We start from the raw sequence: 24939 nt of genomic DNA on the forward strand, positions 1-24939 counted from the left end.
ATCAACGTCATGTGTGAAAACTGTCAACGCATAGAAATATTTAGCCTCAATTTACTTCACAAAATCGGCACCAACATATTTTTCATGTTTCAAAAATTTCCCTTCATACGCGAACTGTTGCATAACAAGCAAATTCATCATAGTCAGATCGACCCTTTTTCGTATAATGTCATGGCTGCTTTAAACAAAGAACCTCGTTTTAGAAGTATGGAATACGAGTCTTGGTAAAAGGGGTAAGCAAAACCGGGCCGTGGCAAAATAAAAGCCGGGACAGATCGGCAATCGTCAATTCCAAATACGCATTATTTTGCAGCAATATTTACAGCAAATACAAATATACTGGTCCATCAAATATCCTGAAATTTTAATGAGATTGGCAGATTAATAACTGCTTATCTTTTGTTTTGCCCAGGCCAAGTCTTGTCTACCCATTTTACCGGATGCCGAATCCGAGGCTATTAAACTGATTGAAACACGCCTTTCCTTTATTATTATTTTCGTAATAACTCAGATTTGAAACAGAATTAGACCTTAATTTTTTCAATTTATATTTTCCTTCCAATAAGGATAATTTATGCTAAACTACGTTGAATTGGAATCAGTAGTTCTTGAGAAGAAGATTTTTAAAAATGCACCCCCCTTTTTCTACAGTTTCAAGGTTTTCTCCGCTTTGAATACAGATCAGACTTTTATTTCTGTAATTTATATTCGCCCTCCCATAAGGATACTTTGTGCCAAATTTGGTTGAAATTGGATAAGCGGTTTTAGAGAAGAAGTTCAAAATGTAAAAAGTTTACAGACGGACAGACAGACGGACAGACGGACGGACGGACGGACGGACGGACGGACAGACGGACGACGGACAAAAAGTGATCAGAATAGCTCACTTGAGCTTTCAGCTCAGGTGAGCTAAAAACCTCTCAAAGAAATTCTACAAACTTTCTCAGACTCAAAAGAACGGAAGACAGCTGGAGTTATTCCATATTTGACTCGTTGCGATATGTACCCTATCTCAAGTAAGTGTGCTACAGCAGAGGAACTTGCCAATAAGGTGGAAGTTATTGTGCCCCATCTGTATGGAGACCATAGTCACTGCCATTCAGCAAAATGGTGTACTTACCACAAATCACCATCAACTTACAGGTCAGATTATTCATATCCTATGAACATGAATTTTAAAAAATTATGCTTCATAAATGAAATATTACTAAGATGTATCTTTATCTAAATACAGGAATCTAAATATTAAGACACTTAAAAAAACAAAATTAGCTGAAAAGTTGATAAATGTTTCTGTAAAGATATCTTAAAACTATTCTAAAGAAACACATACAGACAGTGGTATATATATATGTCGTACCAATGAATATTTAATCAATATGTACATCTTTCTTATTTAAGGTACAAGCACCTACCTCAAGGCAAACCCCTTCACAATGAAGCTTTAAGAGATGAGTTGAATGAAACAACTAACAGGTTGCAGAAAAAGGCATCAGAGTTGATATGCATGGGCTCAACTCAAGCAAACGAAAACTTCAATAATATTGTTGCGAGTAAAGCACCTAAGAATAGGTAATTGTCGAAATCTAGGAAAGTCTTAATGTCATTTCAGAAGCATTGTCACAGTGATTTTGCTCTGTTTTAAGGACTTCAAACTTTATTGAAATAAACATATTGTATTTCAAAATGAACTTGTAGAATAGCAAAAATGTTCAACTCTGTGTAAACGCTTTCATGACGTCACAATGATAACCCAATCCGCTTATCGCTTGAGGGTTGCAATATTGTAAATGTAAAAACAGTGTTACATTTTGGGCGTGCGAGCAGTTCTTGCCAAGTACCATTTCTCGCCAGTACATTGTGACGTCATTTTTCGTATATAATTTTATGTGTTGATAAAATGACGTCACAATGTACTGGTAAGATATGGTACTCGTCGAGAACTGTCGCACGCCAGTATTGATTCTGAATGATTTGCCATTCTCAAATGTAAATATATGAAATAAAGAACAATGTTAAAAAGTTCATTGAGATATGTGATCAAATCATGTGACGAATCAAGTTCATATCGGAGTAAACTTTTTAAATTGCTGTTATATCTTAATTCATATTTTTTACAGGTCCTATGGAAACACATGCTCTTTTGCCAATCGATTATCAGCTGCAGTTTTACAAAAGAATATTGGATTTACATATGTCAGTAAGGTATATATATCATTAATTTTCTTTAAGGTAGTTGTTTGAAATGCATTGATACATGTGCTGATAAGCAGTCTTAGGCATTTTGCTTTGTAGCTAGATTTTTGCTTGTTCAAATCCTCATGGATGCTTGATTCTATTATATATAGACATGTTTCTCTCTTTCTCTCTCTCTCTCTCTCTTTCTCTCTCTCTCTCTCTCAGCAAGTAATTTATATCACCATAGAATTACACCTCATATTGTATATGTACAATTTACAGATCAATGAAGATGCAATGCTATCACCAGGGAAAGTAACAAAGATAAAGGGAATGGTAATGGACAAAAGAAAACTGTGGCATAAAAGACAGAACTTAAGAATAAATCAAAAATGCAGACGTCTGCTGTTAAAGGTACATACATGAAAATCAGGATATAAATTAGTGTCAAAACATAGGTAATCAAATATTTATCAAATGTATTATATACAATTTGATATTGTTTTTTATCATATAATATACAATATAGTTTTGTATTATGCTGTATATTATAGCCTTTTAATAAGGTCAATACATGGTTTATAAACCTGATGAGGGAATATGGATCAAGGACAAAGTTAGGGGTTGATACTCTCTTATCAGGTCAGTTGCGATTTGGCATTGATATCCTGTTGTGATGTTTACTGTGTCGCACACGCTAAAAATAGAATTCTGTCATGAAAATCTATTTTTAGTATAGTGAGGTTTATTAAATTTCTATTTTAAGTACTGTGTAAGTAATATTCTAACATAATTTATTTACTACTCTTCAGAAAAAGAATTTCCACCAGGAGACAGTGAAGACTGTAAAAGAGGGACAAACGTATCAGTCCAATGCAAGTGCTACAACGTCTTCTGACATTGAATCGATTCCATCCATTGCAACTCTCTCCAAGGAGACAACATTCATTGCTTTTGACATTGAAGCAACAGGATTGTCAAGGTCCTCTGATATTACACAGCTCTCTGCAAATGATGGCAAGGATTCCTTTAAAATTTACATTGATCTGCGTCAGCCAATAAGCCAAAAAGCAACTGATATCACAGGGCTGTCCTACTGTTTCCAGAAGAATCAAATGTATCGATATGGAAAAGAAAAAGACAGTGTTCACATCCATCAAGCCTTGCTTAGTTTTTTAGATTTCCTTAAATCAAAGAGTTGCCCTGTCCTCATAGGACACAATATTGGATCGTATGATGTTCCAATTTTGTCCAGATTTTGGATTATTTGCTACATTTCTGCATTTAATCAGTGGCTGCATAGACACTTTTAAACTAGCAAGGAAAGTCTTCTCAAAAAGTGAAATTCCAAACTACAAACAGTCCACTCTGGTTAAAGCATTTCTTGGAAAGGACTATGATGCAAATAATGCCTTAGAAGACGTGAAGAGTTTATACCAGTTGTTTGAAGAAAAACTGCACAGTCATTGCAGAAATGTGGACATATTTCCCTTTCATTTGGCAAAATTGGAAGCCAGCTTTGCATCACTGGTTTTGGAAAAGAAAATTTCAAAGGCTGTAGCAAGACGGCTAGCAAACTCTGGACTTGGGTTAAACCATTTACATCTTTCATTCAAGAGAGATCAAAATGCTGGTGTTAAAAGCATTCTTCAGGAGCGTGGTTTTAAAGGGAAGACTGTCCGTTGTTTCCAAATTTTCTTTTAGGACACACATTCAGAAGAATAAGATTGCTATTTATTATATGACTATAGAATATGTGTACAATCTATGCATACTCAGTCTTTAGTTCTAATAAAGGAAAAAAATGTTTCCAATATTTGATTCATCATGAAGTACTTGTTTTGAAAATTGTTGATGATCTTTTATTGACATGAATTTTTTGATGATTAAATTTTATATTACAACAATATGTTTATAAATTATAAGATTAATTCAAATTACATGTTAAAGTCTTTTTTTTTTTTAGATTAGTCAATTTCAATCTATTTTGACATTTCTTTCATTTTTTAGGTGACAAACAGTGTAGTTATCTGAATATATGTAAAGATTATTATCTTGAAGTTTTTAAGTGCAAAAAGGTCAATAATGCAATTTTTGGGTTGGATGAGAATTATTTGTTTTACTAACAGCAAATATTGTATTTCAAATGACTTAATACACAGAATTTACACATATTTGCTGCAAATTTTCCAATCAATTCTTTGTATTTATGATGATAACAGTATTTCGTGAATAATGCATCTAATGTTGAACAGATTAAGGGTTCATAAAAGTAATGGCAGCATTATATTGAACCCCATTTCGGGGTATTATTTTTTCATGAAATTTAAGATATCTATTGACTAACTATATTCTGGAGTGAAATGAGAAATTTGATGGATATGTTTTTTCTCAGTCAAATGAAAAGCATGACTTTATGTTTATTGCAGATCTGATATTTCATGCAAGTTTGACCATATGGCTTTGGTAAGGTGTTTCCAATTTATCATACATCTCTTGCAAAATATAAAAATGATATTAAATTTTAACTTGTGTTGAATGACTTTCGAAAATGCATATGACAAATGATCTTGTGTGATGGCCATTCTTATATGGTCATATACACTTTTTTCATCTTACTTTTTCAGTTATTTTAGGGGCTGGCGGAGGTCATACTGAAATTACCTTATTCTCTAAAACTAGCTTGATGAAATTGTCTAATATTCTAGTATAATTTTAAACAATGTTTCAACTTAAACATATATAAAATCTTGAAAATTTCAATGGGTAGTTTTTTGGTGTAACCTATCAATCTCTACCTTGAACAACCTAATAACTTTTATAACCTTTAGTATGTAAAAATATAAGATGAAATGTAGATTAAAGGAGGATAAAATGAGAAAAACCTCTTATTTAGTTTAAAATACTGTTATAAAAATGACTGGTTGTATTAGAAATTATATTTACCACGATATAGGTGATTAATTGTAGACACTAAATGTGCGGCGTATGATGATGATAATGCTGATGATGATGATGATGGTGGTGTAATAATGTAAATGTGAATGAACTTGTGTTTAATAAAAGAAAAAAAAGAAGAATGAGAAACAGTAGAAAAACAGTCAGGTCTTCCGCTGAAGACGGAAGAACTTAATAAAGAAAAAAGAAACCGTAGAAAGGCAAGAGGGTCTTCCGTTGAAAACGGAAGACCCTAAATAAAGAACAAGAAACCGTAGAATAGCAAAATTGTTTTTCGTTGGAACCGGAAGACTCTAAAAAGAAACAATAGAATAACAAGTGGGTCTTCAGTCTGAAACGAAAGACCCTAATAATAATTAAATGAACTGTAGAATAACAAGAGGGTATTTCGTTGGAAATGGAAGACCCTAATAAAAGAAGAAAAGCAGTAGAATGACAAGAGGGCCTTCCATCGGAAACGGAAGACCTTTAAAAAACGTAGAATAACAAAAGAGCATTCCGTTGTAAACGGAAGACTCTTATAATAAATTATTTCCAACAGCATCAGTACAAGGTCTTTCGTTGGAAAGGGAAGACCTTGAAAATATTCATTGTATAGCTTTTTATCCAAAAAAGGCACTATTCAAATCATATGTTAAGTAATAAAGGGTTTCAAGGGACCAATAGTTTAAAACGTTGATCATTTACATCTGAAAAAGGAGAAATATATTAATAAAGCATTGTAAAAGAAAGGTTGCTCAGAATATTGTTCGAAACAATAGCTCACTTTAAAAGTTTTGTTTTTGATAACTTTTTTTCTGAGCAATTATTTTTTATGATATAAGCAAACATGTTCATGTTTGGAGTGTACAGGTCATGAAATATCACGGTTTAAAATTTAGATTCTACTTGCAATTGTTTTATTTCTTTTTTTTAATATTTTGGATTATGATTCACACATATTTGTTGATTATTAAACAAAAGGCCCAATGGGCCACATCGCTCACCTGAGCAACACTGGCTTTATATGGGTGTTCAAAGGATATTGTGCCATGTGGCCCCTCGGTAGATCAACCAAAAATGAATATCTGAATTGTCACTTATTTTTGCATATAATTAATCTTTGACATATTTACCTTTATGGAAAACCATTTTTACCGAGAATAAGATCGTATGCAATATAAATAACTAAAGTTTTAGTTGGTGTTCACGGTAGCATCACTTTATAAAACGATTAAAATATATGAAAGCATAAAGGTACATTTTCTCCCTCCACTACTTGCTACTTATTGTATTTTAAAATCCTATATGTGAAAGAAGAAAAATGTACCTCAATGCACCAGAATGAATGAATAATGAATGAATAAAATTCCTCAAATTAAAAACATTGAACAAAAAAAACAACAAATCCCCTGGATTAGACGGACTGCCCTGTGAATTTAATAAATGTTTTTGGGAATATATTTCACCAATATTTTTTGATTTACTAATAAGCGTATATGAAAAAAAAGAGCTAAGTTATATTCAACGATTAGCACTAATCACAGTTCTATTTAAAAGTGGCGACAGAAAAAGTCTAAAAAACTATAGACCTTTAAGTTTAACTAATACTGATTACAAAATTATAGCATTCATATTTGCTAGACGATTACAAAAGGTTATTAATAAATTAATCGGAAACGAGCAATCGGCTTACATTAAGGGTCGTTATATTGGCGTTAATGCGAGATTAATATTGGACATATATGAATATTGTACAGAAAATAATAATGATGGGATTCTATTATTTCTAGACTTTGAAAAAGCTTTCGACTCTGTTGAGTGGAATTTTCTCTTTAATGTCTTGAACAAATTTAACTTTGGGGATAATTTCATAAATTGGGTTAAGATTTTGTATACAAATCCAGTCTTTAAAGTAAAAAATAATGGATGGATATCCAAGTCATGTAAAATGTCAAGAGGAATAAGACAGGGATGTCCAATTTCAGCAATGCTTTACATTTTTATAGCAGAAATTTTAGCTTTAAAATTAAAAAAACAATAATAAAATAAATGGTTTTCAATTTAACGATACGCATAAAGAGATTAAATATTTGCAATATGCAGACGATATAACTCTTACTTTAAAAACACCTCATCTCTAAAAAAGGCATTACAGACTGTTGAACTATTTTGCTGCCGTGCAGGATCAAAAGTTAATTTGAATAAATCCCAATGTATACTCATGGGCAGTTTAAAAGATAAACATGAAATTATAGAAGGAGTAAAAGTAACAAACAGTGCAGTGCGATGCTTAGGAATTCACATCGGTCATATTAAAAATAAATGTAATGAGTTAAATTGGATGAAAACTTACAACGACATGGAAAAACTTTTTGAGTCATGGAAAAAGAGAAAACTAACTATATTTGGCAAATCATGTGTTGTTAATAATTAAGCTGTGTCAAAATTAATTTACATTGCATCTATTCTCCCACTTCCCGAAAATGATTTTATTAAGAAAGTCAATAGAGCCATTTTCAATTTTATTTGGAACAAACATGACAGAATTAAACGAAATACATTAAAAGGAAAAATAGAAGCAGGCGGGATCGGTGTAATAGACATAGAACTCAAGTTAAAAGCACTGAAAGCATTTTGGGTTAATAGATTATCAGAGTCATGTTTAATTAATGAGGTCATTAATGCTTATTTGAAAAGGGTCAACCTTAATTTGAACTACATATTATCAACGACTGAGAGAAATATGGAAGATTTTACTGTTATTAATCATATTCCTAAATTTTATCAAGAAATATTTTGTTGTTTTAATAGTTGTAAAAAACAATATAACATTCTTAACATGTCAAACGTAACATTTGTACAACAACCCCTATGGAACAACGAACTATTTAAATATAAAGGCAAAACGTTGTGTTTTTTACGATGGATAAAAAGTGGTATATTATATGTAAAAGATCCTTTCAAGAAAGATGGCAAAATGAAAACACTAAATAAATTATCTGATATTTTGTTGAAAAAATGTAATTGGCTATGTGAATATAATATTTTACGAAACGTAATAAGACACAATGTGTGAATTTTGATATGACATGTAGTCAATACACAAAAAGTAATGTTGAGAAAAGTTCTACATTTCATTTAGGATGGCATACATTAACAAACAAAAAATGTAAATTCTTTTATGAAAATTTGTTGACTACTAAGTTCCAAAAACCCATTTATAAATCTTATTATAAGAACATGTTTAACGTTCAAAAAGACAACTGGAATAGAATATACATTAATAAAATTAAAAGCATATATGATAAGAACATATGTGAATTTAATTACAAATTATTGAATAATATATTAAGTTGCAATTTATTTTTACATCAATGTAAGACCAAGACCAAGCAGATGTTGTGATTATTGTCAAGACACAACAGAGAACGTTGAACATCTTATTTTTGAATGTGACAATGTCAAAGAAATATGGTCAAAACTGTGTACGACTCTGCATTTAGATATTATGTGGAAACATGTGGAAACATGTAATCATAGGCTTCTATTATGAAAATAACCTCAAGGTACAATTTTTGAATAATATTATATCTTATGTTGCTTATAGAATTTACACATTTAAGATGTTATGTAAATTTGAAGAAAAAAATGAAACCTCTAAAAGTCTAAACGAATATGTAAAGAATTACTTAATTAGATATATGAATTACATTACAATGTAGTTAAAATCATCGAAATATTCATCAAAACTTAAAACATTAATAAATATATTGTGATGACTATTGTATACCCTAGACACTTAGGGTCTGTCTATGTGTATATATGCTACACCCGGGGACCATGTGATGGACTGTATGTAGATGTGTTTGTCCTCCGGGTTAGCCAGGAATTACATGTACATTTACTTAATATATTTCTACCTTTTACTATGATAGCTTACTATGTACCAGTTTTTTCATATTTGTGTACACAATTTTTTTGTGAGTGTGCACATGTATATTAGAGGCAAGTACTGTGAGTCATAGTTATGCATATCTATAGATTATCGACGTACATGTATCTCTAAATACATATTACATAAACAATTATATACCAAAATTAAAAACATTATTTCTATGTATAAATATTTATATATATAAACATGCATTAATATACATGTTTTAAGACAAATAGTAATATACTTTTAAATGTCTTCTCAATGAAAACTTGTACATTATTTGTAGCATTAATATGAAAATTAAGGAATTATACAAGATGTCTGTACGCTTATAATTGAAATTTTTGAAGTTTTTGTATATTTGTTTACTCTTGTGAATAATGTTGATAATAATAATTAAAAAAAAAAGAATTAACAATTTAATTGGCCTTCTCCATTATAGACGATTGTCATTTACCAGGCATGAATTCATTTCGTATGACCTTTCATATCCTTACTCACTTGATTGAAGAAAATAAACTTAACTGAAAATGTTGTCACATATGTTAAAATGCTATAATTCAAATTAATGTATTGGCAGGCATGACGCTCTATTGTACCAAGGCCCATCCATTATTTTCATCTTTATTAAAAAACAACAAATGTGTATAAACAAAGATGATTTTCCATTGCAATAATGTTTTAAGAACACCGATAATGCGTGTATTCTCATAATGATGTTTCCGGCCTATAGAACCTGTTTAAAAGGCATTGTTTTCATTTACTTGTGTTAAAAAAACTATCAAAAATTTGTGTAGATTTTATGCAATTCATCGTTAAAGAAGGTGCACCAGAAAGTATTTACAGAATACCATCCTTTTAGCAAGACATTTCTATTGATCAATCAAAATTTTAGTGTCAATCGTAGAATCATAAGCAGGGCACGTAGCTTGGTTTCAGTCATGTTTTTGTTCACATGAGTTTATTACATTCAGCTTAAGAATTTCAAACTTGGTATTTCCTATTCAGTATAGCTGCATTTAAAATATAAACAAACTAAAGGATGACCCCAGCTTTGTGTACAAACATATAGTAGCATTGTGCGCAAAGCTCTGTATCTTGCTTATACCTCGAAGCTTGAATCTCAGGTTAGTAAAATTATTGGAATTTGTAAACAATTAAAACAAGAGAAAACTGCACTGAAACAAAGAGAAAACTCAATTTATTTTTCATCATACATATACTTTAGTTATATATTTCTAGCAGCGAGAATCATCATCGTTTAGATTGAAATTGCTAAACATCTTAACAGAACATGTTGCATTAATCAACTATTACATACAGATAATACCGAATTACACGCACCACCATAATTTGACCCCCCATGGTGGCCCCACACTTTCCCCTAAAATCGTGGTTTGAAAAAACTAGAATGAATCAACACTGCCTGAGGATGCTTCTACACAAGTTACAGCTTTTCTGGCCAATTGGTTTTTGAAAAGAACATTTGTTAAAGATTTTTCGCTATGTATTCCTATGTAAAATTCGACCCACCCATTTTGGCCGCACCCTACCACCGGGATCATGGTTTAAACAAATTTGAATCTACACTACCTGCAGATGCTTCCAAACAAGTTACAGCTGGCCTACTGATTTCTGTTAAGAAGATTTTTGAAAAAAAAATGAATCTACACTACCTGAAGATGCTTCCACAGTTCCAGCTTTTCTGGCTAACTGGTTTTTGAAAACAAGATTTTAATGATTTTTCTCTATACATCTGGGTATATCCCTCTAACTATTTTTAGAATCGGTAGGACAACAAAGTAGTGCCTTTAAGCAAAATAGTCCCTATACTTGCAGAGTGTATATACATTTATTTGGACATTTAAAATCAGAATGCTTGACACATGTCAGAAAAGAGGATTTGCAATTTTAAAAACAAGTGTCAAAATTGAATTATCATTTGAGGAAAAGAATTGAAATTGTTTGATGTACACCCTTTCCAAAACTGTACCCCCGGGTATCATGGTTTTGACAAGCTTGAATCTACACTTCTTGAGGATGCTTCCACACAAGATACTACGAAAGCCGAGAAGGATCATTCGAGATTCGAGATTCGAAATACGAGATTCGAGATTCGAATTTGGAGATTCAATATCTAAATTAACCAATCAAATCATGGATCTTAAACCTGTATCCTAGCAACATCAAACTGTTCTAAATAAAGATCATTCGTACATGCTCTTGCCTACAACTAAATGTCTTAATAGCTCTTATATAGTGGTTATAACATGGTTAAATTAACATTGATGAATTAACCCCACACAGTATAAACAATTAAATTAGAAATAACACTGTTGGCTTTGCGAATCTAAGTGGTTTTGTTTGCCCTGTATGTATTTTCCCTCGAACAATTTTAACCCGAAGTGTATTCGCCCCAACTGTGTAAAAATTGGCTCGCGAAGAAAGATCTGTTTAATCTAAATGTTTTAGCTATGAAACGAAACTCAATGAAATAATCGACATGTCAAAATATAGGTTATGATAAAGTTTTAAACCATAGAAGATATAATGATTTACAACCTCGTAGACGAAAATCCAGATAAGAATAGTGTATTGTAGGGTATGGCAATGTCATTGTCGATATGAGAGAGAGAGAGAGAGAGAGAGAGAGAGAGAGAGAGAGAGAGAGAGAGAGAGAGAGAGACAGACAGACAGACAGACAGACAGACAGACAGACAGACAGACAGAGTTTTGTAGTGTCAAATTCAGTTTTGATTTAGAATTTGAAATTGATTTGATTTGTTACAAGCATATATAGACAATAATTAAACCTCTAAAAGGAGAAAAGAGAGGAGGTAGCTAGGGTAGGGCAGACCAACAAGCAAGCTTTAATTTTAACGGTGTTAGCGCACCTGTGATTTACATCGACTCTCTCTCTCTCTCTCTCTCTCTCTCTCTCTCTCTCTCTCTCTCTCTCTCTCTCTCATCACCTAGCATTTCCTTTTCCGTGAGGGGGTTTGGGGTATTTGTGATGTATTACATTAGCTAGCGAAAATGATAAAAAAAACATGAAATTTTCTTTAAATTGTGTGCGGATGTTGTACTCCAATAATCTGTTTTCAGTATATACATTTCAAGAGGGGGGGGGGGGGGGCTATAAAGTCCTAATTAGTTTGCCAATTATTCTGTCCCCACTTTGTTTTCTCTTCGTTTTCCAGGTTTTTTTTATTTGGCTCGGCAAATTAATATAAAACTTTTTGTGTAGCTCCATAACGATGCACTGTAGATAAATTATGAGTAGTTTTACTTTTGATAAACAGGTACATATCCGTACTTGATTTTTAATTTGACTCTTATAATCGGATTTAATATTCCAATAAATATAGGGTAGGGAAGAGTAGACGGGACTTTTTTGCGCACATTCATTCAACACAGGTATTAGCACTCATCGAGTTCGACTTGCTTTCCTTTTTTTCATCCACTGGATTTAAAGCTATTAATTTTTGAAAATGTTTTGAATTTATGGCCTGATTATATATAGATAAGAGCTGCGCTGGTGCATCTATTTACCCAAATGGACCAAAATATAACCAAATGAATCTAAAAAAATTGACAAAATTAGTTTTAAACTTACGACTCTTTTTCAATTCTAATCGGGTATGTCCTTTAGAAAAATCTTGAACCACGCACATTTTAGAAAATAAAACGACAATTGTTTCATTTTTTTATGGGGAGGGAGGTGGTGCCGGTAAAGGACATGTATTGCTTGTGGCAGTTGTGCTATACTCTCATTTGTTATAATAAGTAATACTACATATTGATATAAAATGAAAGTTTCAAATTACACTATACATAGCTTCTATCATGCATTTTGACCCGTGCGATAGTTTAAAACAATTTTCAAAGCATTTAATGTAATTCAACCGATCATTTTTGAAATTTAATTTTCTGGATCCCCGCCTGATACGTTCGCCTTCTTGTATATTAGAATTACATGTACGTTGACCATATGTACACATTTACTTAATCGGCTATGTTATGGGACGATAACATTTTTTATCAATGTTTTTGCAGGATATGTAACAAATAACAGTCTATTTGTTGGTTTTTGCACTGATTATTTGACATAATTTGTCGCCATCTTTTATGCATTCCACACACCACTCACAGTTTCTTTATTTGGTGTTCTGTGTGTATGGCGACAAATTGGTAAATTTGCACCACTCACCCCTTGTAGCTTCATCCTGATTACATTTGATCTGGCTAAGTGTAATGTAGTAGTATATTAAATACACACATCTTTGTTTGCAGTGCTTATTTACATCCTTAGAGATTTACTTACAAAAAAAGTAAACATTTGTATGACTCATATGTTATTATTGTCAATTTTGGTGCGGGGGGGGGGGGGGGGTAGGAAACTACAGAGAAACTTAACTTGGCTGTGAAACATATGCTTTTAATCTTTCTTATTGATATATCAATGAATGAATTATAACAAAATACATGTACAACAATTTATTTTGAAATATTAATGCACAATCAAATTTTTAAAACGTTTTACTGTTCTCTGCACAAGAAATCGGCAATGTGAACAAATTGGCACCCTATCATCCCTACCTTTAATTGTAGAGAGTAGGTATCCTTCTATATTGAAAACAATTCCAAAAGTAAGACTCATAATAAGTTGTTTACTGAGGAAAAGGAAAAAAAAATGTATTTATTAATAATTCCGTATAATGTGATAATATCTCAATGATTTGTTTATAATCATAGTACTAGTGTATCACTGAATGCATACATAAAAACGATAAGTAATGCTTATATTGATTAGTGAAACAGGACAGGTTATTTATATTTAGATTATTTAGATACATGTACTAATCTTCATGCGGGGATCTAGAAAGGAGGGGGTCAGGGGATCTGGACCCCCTCCTCGGGAAAATTGGAGCTTATTAAATTTACATAGTAAAATTTTTTAAAATTGGCCTAGGACCCCCTACAGAAAAAATTAGCTACGCTTATGAAGTTCTCTACCATAACTGCATTTTTACACAAAAGGGGTGAATAAACCCGGGTTTTAAACTATTACTGGTGGTGAAATACCCCAGGGTTCAAACGCATCAGGTGGAAATGCACCAGGGCAAACAAAATCACTTAGATCCGCGAAGCACACTGCATTATTACTAGTCTACTTAGATATTCTGTGTAAATGTAAATACACATAATTATTTAGTTAGGTAGGGAGAAGTGAACATAGCATTTATTAAGAGCTATAAAGACATTTATTTGTAGGAAAGAGCATGCATGTACGAATGATCTTTATTTAGAACAGTTTGATGTTGCTAGGATACAGGTTTCAGATCCATGATTTGATTGGATAATTTAGATATTGAATCTCGAATTTCGAATCTCGAATCTCGTATTTCGAATCTCGTATTTCGAATCTCGAATCTCGAATGATCCTTCTCGGCTTTCGTAAGATACAGCTTTTTTGGCCGATTGATTTTTGAGAAGAATTTTTTAAAGATATTTCTCTGTATATTTCACCTCATGTGAGCTAACTATTATTTTTTTTTATATAATTTATTTCTTTTTCAAGCAACAAACATACAGAAAAGACATTCAGTCACACACGCACACACACACACACATACACACCCACACTTATGAAAAAAACACCTAAATATATTATTAAGTGGTTACTTGCCTACATGAAAAAAAAGAAAAAAAAAGAAAGTTTAAGTGACAAAACAGAAATAGAAAAAATAGTCATAATGAAAAAAGATTAGTTGTCAGCATCAAAGATACCTTTCCAACTATCCCATAATTTTTCAAAATATTGTAATTTACAAGTTTGTATTGCAGCATATCTTTAAATATTGTATTTTAGTTTTAAGTGACAAAGGAAACCAGTTAAGCATGGAATCTTATTTGACATAAGACAACAAAATATATATTGTTTCATAAAAAGAATTATAAAATTAATGACTTTGTTATGAAACGACAATGGAAGTTGGCCAAGTATAATATTAGACATATTAAATCCGACTCTTTCAGAGGTCTTTCTGTAAATGTATAAACTAAGTTCACTCCACAGTGTATGTATTTTCTCACAAGAAATAAAAACATGTATTATAGTTTCAACATTACTTTTACAGAACCCACATCTGTCAGTCGTTTTGACATTAATTTTTTTAAGGTAGAAGCCAACTGGAAGAATTTTGTGTAAAATTCTAAATTGAAGCCATTGTACAGAAGAATCTTTGGTAATATTAAAACAAATCTTAAACATGTCACATACAGTAAGATCTTCAACATTATAATCCGTTAGATCTGTTTTCCATTTGGTTACAGCAATTGGAACAACTACATTTTCATTCAAAACATTATAAATACTTTTTGTACACTTTTCATGGGGTATAATTGTTTGGAAAAAAATGGTATACATGGATTAGGATTTCTTTCAACAGAAGTCCTGTCAATATTAGACATTTTGAAAAACTTAAAAATTGCTGTTTTTATACTATTATATTGCATTGTACATATAACTTTGAGACTGTATTTACATTTAAATTCCTCAATATCTAAAAAATTACAATTTTCATCATAAAAATCTTGTATAACCTTTACACCGGTCTTGTACCAGGCTTTAATAAAACATATTTATTTGCTATGTGTATATTCGAGTTATACCACACTGGAGTATTTACAAAATTATCTTTTACCTTTGGGTGATTCTTATAGGTAGTAATAAAAGATAACCATGAATTTAACTCATCTTTCCAAAAATCATTGTTTACCTTGTGTAAGCATTCAATCACAAAACTATCACCAAAATCAAACAATTTCTGTAAAAAAATCATTTCCATAAATAGTAAATAAAAAACCCATCCAAGGTTTGTGTGCTTTTGTAAGCCTTTTAATCCAAGAGCACTTAAGAGATGTTATAAAATTGTTAATGTCAACCATTTTCAACCCTCCTGACGAATAGTCCTGAGTAATGACTGACCTCTTAACTTTATCAATCTTAGATTTCCACAAAAATTCAAAAATAGTTTTGTTAAGGTATGAATTTGTACTTTCTTTGGATTTGGTAGTGATATGAATAAATGATTTAGTTTTGGAATGAGCAAACTTTTAATAACAGTAATTCTACCAATGGGAGTAAGAACTCGTCGTTTCCATTGCTGGACCATAGCTATAATTTTTGGAATTAGTAAATTATAATTCATATCGACAATATTATGAAGATCTACCGAGAACTGAATTCCTAAAACGTTAAATGTTGTTGACCCCCAATCCAATTTCCATCTTGTGTAATGATAAACCTGATCTGAAATTTTTTTTGATCCAATCCAAATAATCTTTGTCTTAGATGTATTTATTTTAAGACCAGAAAAGCTAAAAAAAAAATTCTATGGTTTCTAGAGCTGCAAAAAGAGACTTTGGTGAACCATCAAGGGCTAGTGAAGTGTCATCTGCATATTGTGATATCTTATGTTCATTATCGTTAATAAATATACCTTTAATGTCTTTGTTTTGTTTAATCATTATTGCTAGGATTTCTGCACACATGATAAATAAATATGGAGCAACAGGGTCTCCTTGCCTATATCCCCTTTGTACAACAAACTGTTGTGATAAATGGCCGCACTGTAAAATAGCAGCATGGAAGTTTGTATTTAAAATCTTAATCCACTGAATAATATTCTCTCCGAAGCCAAAATATTTAAGGACTTGGTATATGAATGACCATGACATAGAATCAAACGCCTTTTCAAAATCTATAAGTACTAAAAGACCAGGTATGTTTTTGAACTCGGTATAAGATAACAGGTCAAATATAAATCTAGTATTCTCTCCAATGTACTTTCCCTTGATAAATCCAGACTGTGTATCAGATATTAAATAATCCAAAACTTCCCTGATTCTGAAACTAACACACCCTGAACTAATCTTATACAAAACATTCAATAGAGTGATTGGTCGCCAGTTTTTTAAAAACTGTCTAGGTTTATCACCTTTAGGCAAGCATGAAATAATTCCAAGTCTCTGTGAGATGGGGAGTTCCTTCTTAAGAAATATACAGTTAATGGCTCGTACAACAAATTTTTTTTTATATCTTTCCAAAAAAAAATTAATAAATTCAGCAGTGTACCCATCACTTTCAGGAGATTTGTTGTTCTTCATATGTTTTATGACATTCAATTCCTCTTTTTCTAAGAAAGCCTATTCTAAACCATTTGACAAATCCTTTTCTAACTTAGGTGAATTGTAACTAGAAATAATATTATCTAAATCAATCTTTACCAAATTTGTATCCACACTTGCATATAATTTTTCATAATACTTCTTTACATAATCTAGTATTTTTCCTTGTTCATGTAGCATTCCAATATCCTCAGCTTCAATTTTTTTTATTGTTTTGTTTAAATAATTCCTAGATTCCAAATTGCAAAAATATTTTGAAGGTTTTTCGCCTTCCTCCAACCATTGAGCACGAGACCTAACCATATGCCCAAGTAACTTTTCCTTGCGTAGTTTTTCCAAAGCACTTTTTTTTCATCCAAAGTATTAATATCAACAGTAGAATTTGATTCAATATACTCTATCTCCTGAATAAGCTTTTCTTCAGTGTTGTTTCTGACCCTTTTTCTATATGTTGAATAAGAAATAGTTGCCCCCCTTATTTCCATCATTAACACCTCTAAAAAGAGACTTTCGTCAATACCACTTTTACATTGAAAATTACAACTCTCTACATTGTCTAGATATTGGCTACTGACTGACTGAATAATTTCTTTAACTTTTACCACATATTCTTTGTCCGACAAAAGAGTATTATTAAACTTCCAAAGACCACGTCCTTTGGTGAAAGGGTTAAATTTGAACTCAAGCAAAACAATGGAGTGATCAGACCTGTAACCTGGTTTAATAGAGCAGTTTTCAACTAAATTTGACAAACTATTAGAAATAAGAAAAATATCAAGACGGCCTTGTTTCAATGGATTTTTCTTGCGCCAGGTGTAGACTTTTTTATCTGGATTCAGAACTCTATAATAATCGATAAGTTGCAAATCTTCCATAATTTCTAAAATTTTACTACGAGTCTTAGGGTTATTAACTCCTGTGTAATTAAAAGTATCAAGAGAAGGATTTAGAGTTAGATTAAAATCACCACATAGTAAAAAAATAATCATTATCAAAATCTAGAAAAATATCCCTAATATTTTCATTAAAACTAGGGGTGTCTATATTAGGCCCATATATATTTTTAAGTGTTACCTTGTTTTCTTCAATGACTACATCCAATGCAAATAAGTTACCATCTGTGTCTTTTCTTTCTCTAAGGACTTTGAATTCAAAGTTGTTATTTAAAAGTATACAAACACCTCTTGAATTTGACATGTATGAGTTAAAGAAACATTTATATCCCCACTGAGATTCAATGAATGGTTCATGCTCAGGTATAAAATGCGTATCTTGAAGACAAATTATCGAGTGTTGTTTTTGTTTGTAGTAATTAATGACATCTTTACGTTTATTTAGAGTTGCAAGCCCCTGACAGTTCACCGTAACTATTTTAATATTATCTGACTGTGGCATCGTGGACAGTAATGAAAAACAGTGCAAAATAACATAATAGAGAATGACTTAGATTTAAGCAAGTAACCACTTACCAGCCCATTATTTGACAGAAACACACACACACATAGACATTCACACCACAAAGCACACATATCATATATTCATTTATTTGGTATGACGATCCCGATCAATTGAATGTTCTTTGTCCTCAATCCCGATCGAATTGTTGCTTCCGCAGTATCGGATTTAGAGGGTTTTTTTAGCTTCAAGTCCACCGAATCCAGTAGATCGAATTTGTGCCGAACTCCTTGGTGGTCCAGTGCAAACATTTTTCCGTTAAAGTACCAGGCTCTTTCAATTCGCTGGTCGTTGTTTAATCGCCGAAGAAGTTGGGAATTTTGTTGAGTGATATGATCAAACATAATAAAGTTCCTTTTTACTTCTTGATTTGATCTGTGTTTAATCAAATTAACTTTTGCCTCTGTGTTTTTGAATTTGGCGATGACAGGCCGAATTTTTCCACGTTCCCCCGGGATCCGATGAATTTCCAAGATGTCGGCAGGGTCGATGATCACTCCTACTGTGTCTTTCATAATTGCGCAGAGATCCTCTCGGAGATTTTCCTGTCCTTTCTCCTTCCATCCCATGAACATAATATTGTTCTTTGGGGAATACTGCTGGTTTTGAGCTAACTATTATTTATGTCTCTGCTACATGTACACGCACTTATTATTTCCATCACCAAAAATTAATCTCCGTTTAGACTAAATAGACGAGAAAATACTTACAACTAGCCTAAAACACATTGCAGTAATCAACTATTACACAAAAACCACACCGTATTACCCTTAGAATTTGTATTTTTGTTGTTAAAGTACCGTACCTGTTAATGTATCTTATTTTCTGCAAGTAACAGTCAGCTGTCTTACTTTCCGATGTCTATATTTGATTGGTACGTAAAAACTACAAAATACAGGCGATAGTTCCCATAAGTTACAAACCGTCATTCATGAAAACGAAACGAAAATCAAAACAAGCTAAAACTTGGTGAATGGTGAAAATATCAACGCATTGGAATATTTAATTTCAATTTACTTCACAAAATCGGCATTAATGTATCTTGCACGTTTCAAATATTCCTTTCTCACACACACTGTTCCACAACAATCAAATTCATCTTTGTCAGATTGACCCATGTCTTATACATTCAAAATGGCTGCTTCTTTGTTTCAAAGAGGGTTTTAAGATATGGAATACCGAACCCGAAGTTAAACTGATTGACCCTCATTCTCTCTGTCTTATTATAATTTCCGTAAATTACTCAAATTTAAAACAGAATTAGCCCTTAATTTTTTCAAGTTATATTTTCCTTCCCATAAGGATAATTCATGCTAAACTACGTTGAATTTGACTTTGTAGTTCTTGAGAAGAGGATTTTTAAAAATGCACGCCCCCCCCCTTTTTCTACAGTTTCGAGGGTTTCTCAGCTTTGAATAAAGATAGGTCTTTTATTTCTGCAATTTATATTTGCCTTACCATAAGGATGCTTTGTGCCAAATTTGGTTGACGTTGGATAAGCGGTTTTAGAGAAGACGTTCAAAATGTGAAAAGTTTACAGACGGACAGACGGACGACGGACAAAATGTGTTCAGAATAGCTCGCTTGAGCTTTCAGCTCAGGTGAGCTAAAAACGGAAATATCATTCATGTTTGAAAAATATGTCAATGTTTTGTGTTTACATATTTCGGCCCAAGCAGAAAAAGAGGTAAATGATAACATTAAACTGAATTTGTTTTCATTCTTTGATCAACACAGGATGAATAACCAGGTGTAAGTTCTCCTTAAAAATAGCTTAAATGTGCTTAAAGGTAGCTTAAAGACGATCTTGAAGCTCCTTTGAAGCTATTTGTGCTTATATGTGCATTAAGATGGCTTAAAGGGGCTTAAGAAGGCGAAAAGATGGCTTAAATGTGCTTAACGCAGCTTAAAGACTATCTTAAAGCGACCTTGAAGCCACCTTTAAGGTAAACTTATTGGTCTTTAATATCCAAACTTCTTTAAGCCACCTTTAAGCCAAAAATCATAACAGTTCTTATTCAATATTGTGCTTAATTTACCAAAAAAATGTATTGAATTGGTGACAATTTAATCAATTGTGTTCAATGGACAAATATATTTAATTTATATGCGAAGTTTAAAAAAAAAGCATAGCCGTGCGTTTGGAGAAAAAACACACCTGTTATTTAAATCTCGTATATTCTGAGTTAGTTTCATGGTTTTTTCTAAAGTTTAACAAACAATAGATTTTAATTAGATATAAAAAAATAAAATCAAAGCAATTCTAGACGCACAACGCAGCGATTTTAACGAGATAAATTGATTCTACATGAACACGTCCGGTAGATGAAAAAAAAAATGCATATTCTGTCGCAAGTTTCAATGATTCCCAGACAGAAAAAATGACCCTTCATTTACTAGAATCAACTCACCTTCACTACGCCACGGCAGCTCATACATGATAGTTTTTTTTTTAAATATCTTATATACCATTAGATATTGAATAAATGTAAATGCGTGCGTAGTTTTTACTTGAAAAAAATTTTGAATTCCTATCACTTTGTAACAATCAATAATATCTAATTACATGCATGCATGTATTTAGAATGAATAACGACACTTGGTCTTCAGTGAAAAAATAGATTATACCTGATTGGAAACTGTTAGGCTTACTAGTGCTTATTTAGTACTAATTAAGTAGTAAATTAAATTAAACCGGTTACATATACGTTCACCTAATTCATAACATCATGTTTGAAATGCAAGGAAGAAGACGAATTTCATTTTTTTAAATACTTTAAAACTAATTGGGTAATAGTTCTAAGCAATTTGTTGATAATAGCGATTTTGTGTTCAATGGGGCACTAAGAGTTTACACAAGCAAAACTCGGGTGTAGATACCCGATATATGTTGACAATTACAACCGCCTGGACACCCCCCCCCGGAAACCATATAATCACTCGCATCATCCCTTTTCACCCCTACAAGAAAGTTTTTGCATTTAATTTTATATATTTAATATGAAACTGTTTAGCTTGATCAATGTGTAAGTTGACTAAAAGGGTAACTTAAAGACAACTTAAAGGGGGCGTAAATGCCACATGAAAATGCTTAAAGGTGGCGTAAAGATGGCTTAAAGGTGGCTTAAAGAAGTTTGGACAATAAGGACCTATACGTTCTAGCTTAAAAGTGACTTAAAGGTGGCTTACAGATCGTATTTCCTTTAAACCACCTTTACAGACTTGTTTAAAGATTGCTTTTCGCCCTGAGTAAGCTAACATGATTCCACAGTAGTTTTTATGACTCCAAAGTAGGTTTTTGAAAGTCATATTTTCCGATTTTCAGAAAACACTAAGATGACTCTTTATTTTTAGTTTCATATTGTTATTTTGAAAACAATGGTTATACTACTTAAATATATTTAGTATATTTAGTGACGATCTGACTGAAAATTTTTAAATATTTGTTTTCCATTGTTAAAGTCAAAAATGGTTAATAGGGGTAATTTAATGCTTTGTCAAAATTTGAGAGTCAAATATTGATAGAAAATAAAGAAACAAAGTTGTAAATTATTTGTACTTTAAACAAACTTCAAGTGCTGTTGTTGTTGTTTACATATGTGTTGAATTAATAGATACTTTGTTCAAATGATTCTTGCTTTTATTGATAATAGTATTATTAATTATTAATCAGTATATCTTTTTTACAGGAAGTCAGTTTTTCAAAAAAATGGTAATATTCTTACCTTACATTATTTATAAACAATTATAAGTCTCGAGTTTACTCTACACAACAATGATTTCTAACCCTTGCATCTTGCTTAAGTATGGCATTTTACTTTCAAATTTTGGTCGATTATTTGAAATGCACAAGTAAGCCTGTACATAAAAAATAATAAATGAAATGTCTATGTCAATTTTTAGCCATGTTCTTAAACATAAATAACAAAAAATGTTTAACAATTTCAAAAAGGAATACATTAAGTTCCTACCTCACAAATCATCATCAACGGAGTGGCTGGTTCTGCTCCAGATAGATTAAACGTTTGTTCAAAAAGTACGTCTGGTTCACTCGTTACATAATACTCCAGTAGTGTTTTGTAAGTAATCCTTTGTGGCCTATGAAAAATTGGATGACTTCCATCAATTGAGTACTGATTATACTTAAAATATTTTGATATTTCTTTTTAACTTCTAGATTAAAAAAATCCCATGTTTTCTTTTTATCTAAGTCCCTTTTAAATAATCGGAAACAATATAACAGGTTAGAAAATTAATTTTTAAGGTCTTCCGTTTCCAACGGAAGACCTTATTGTTTTCGTTCGGTTTCTTTTTCCCTATTCTTTTTTTTTCTTACAAATTTTGTGTACACGATTTCTCAGAAACTATTCGGCCGATTTACTTGAAACTTTCAGATCTGATAAATATTGCTCTGAACCTTATTGGAATTTTTTTTAATGATGACGTCACTTCCGGTTTTGATATATTAACAATTCAACGATTTTTAGAGGGTCGGCTTGTCCACGTAGGTTCTCATAAACTAAAAAAGATATTAAGTTCAAATTTTCAGGAATGATAGTCAAAAGAGTGTAGATTTGCAATAGGGCATTTATAATTTTTCAGCGCAAAAAGCGCCGAAGCTCGTCAGGGCTCCAAAAATGAGATAACAAAAGCGTTTTGATTTTGCATGGTTTTCTTAGTTTATCTTTTTTTTCGGAAATATTTTGTTAAGACATGTAGAACAAAAAAGATTTATGTTAAAACGATCTTTCATTTGACATCAAGAAAAAGGGGCTGGCCTCTCAAATTAGGGACCTAGAGTTCTTGAAAGTAATCGCTCTATAACTCAAAAACGGTTAAAATTTCAATATGGCCGTCGCTGCAAAAGTTGTTCATTATGATCTTATTAATGTCGTAACAATGATATTTTGTTCGGGCATTGCGTAATATGAGAGTAAAAGATAGACTTGTTACCATGTATTTGTGTTTTGTTTGACAAATAAACGGGGTGTTTGTGCGTATAACTGACATAAAGGGTACTAGTTTACATACGGAAAGTGTTTAAACAGTTTAGTTATTTTCTAGTGAAACACATTATGGATAAAAAAAACCCCTGCTTCTATGCAATGCATTTGAGTTGCATTTAAAATCTAGCTGGATTCCGAGCTGTGTATGTGAACATTTACGTATTTGATACCTTGCCCGCGGCCGAAGAAATAGGTCGCGGCTAGCTGGACTAGCGAGCGGTCGGCCGTTTTCTAATACACAAGATTTGCGTCTTGCTGTAATGCACACATGAGTTTATTTATGTGGCTGCAAACTCAAAAATTCAGATTTTAACAATTCTGATAGTAAATAAAAAAAGATCATACCTTTACCTACTACCATACACAGTGTACCAGCTTACATTCGGAAAGTGTCTAAATAGTTTAATTCTGTTCTATGGAAACACGTTATGGGTAAAAGAACTGCTTCTATACAATGCATTAGAGTCGCATTTAAAATCTAGCTGGATTCCGAGAAGCATGTATGTAAATTTACGTATCCGATTCATTGCCCGCGGCCGAGGAAACAGGTCGCGACAGGACTAGCGAGCAGTCTACCGTTATCCAATACACAAAATTTTCGCCATGCTGTAATGCACACATGGGTTTATTTATGTAGCTGCAAACACAAACAATTCCGATTTTAACGATATTAAAAGAGTAAATGAAAAAAGAGTATACCATTACCTACGAAGTTATGCTGTTTTGGCCTCGTAATTAAAACAAAATATAGATAGTATGACTGGCAATGAAAAAATGCGTTCATTGTGATCATGTCTATGTCATAAAATAGTGTTATTGTTGGAAAATAAAATTCAGTTATCAAACTGAAAACATTTCAAACCCTGCACGTTGAGTATATATTTACATAACTCGGGCCGGGAGACGCCCGCAAGTGGACAACCAGTTCGCTGTAGCCTATAGGACACATGCTTCTCGTGTTTACATGTATACGTTATCACACATTGATTCGTTGTTAAATTATTTCAATTTTATAATTATATTGGTTAACGATGCATCAAACAATTGATTTAAATAATAGTGCTTAAAATAAAGAAAAAAAACTGCCATCAATGAATATAATACAACTTTTACAGTCGTACGAATTGAAATGTAAATACATTCACCTGTGTCCATTTCTGACATTTTGCTGCTGAGAATTTAATGCAATACACTACCCATTTCAACAAAAAAAGGGCGATATTCACAACA

The 24939-nt window shown here is 32.0% G+C and overlaps 1 protein-coding gene across 1 annotated transcript in view; it reads right to left on the reverse strand.

Moving 5' to 3' along the window:
- LOC128183652 (uncharacterized) overlaps positions 1-24939 on the reverse strand; it is a 266317-nt gene that overhangs the window by 89304 nt on the left and 152074 nt on the right. Inside the window, exon 7 of the mRNA XM_052852754.1 lies at positions 22675-22801. Within this exon, the coding sequence (XP_052708714.1) occupies positions 22675-22801 (127 nt within the window). The remainder of the gene's footprint in view (positions 1-22674; positions 22802-24939) is intronic.

The sequence above is a fragment of the Crassostrea angulata genome, chromosome 5 (assembly GCF_025612915.1).
Source record: "Crassostrea angulata isolate pt1a10 chromosome 5, ASM2561291v2, whole genome shotgun sequence".
NCBI classification, from domain to species: Eukaryota; Metazoa; Mollusca; class Bivalvia; order Ostreida; family Ostreidae; genus Magallana; species Magallana angulata.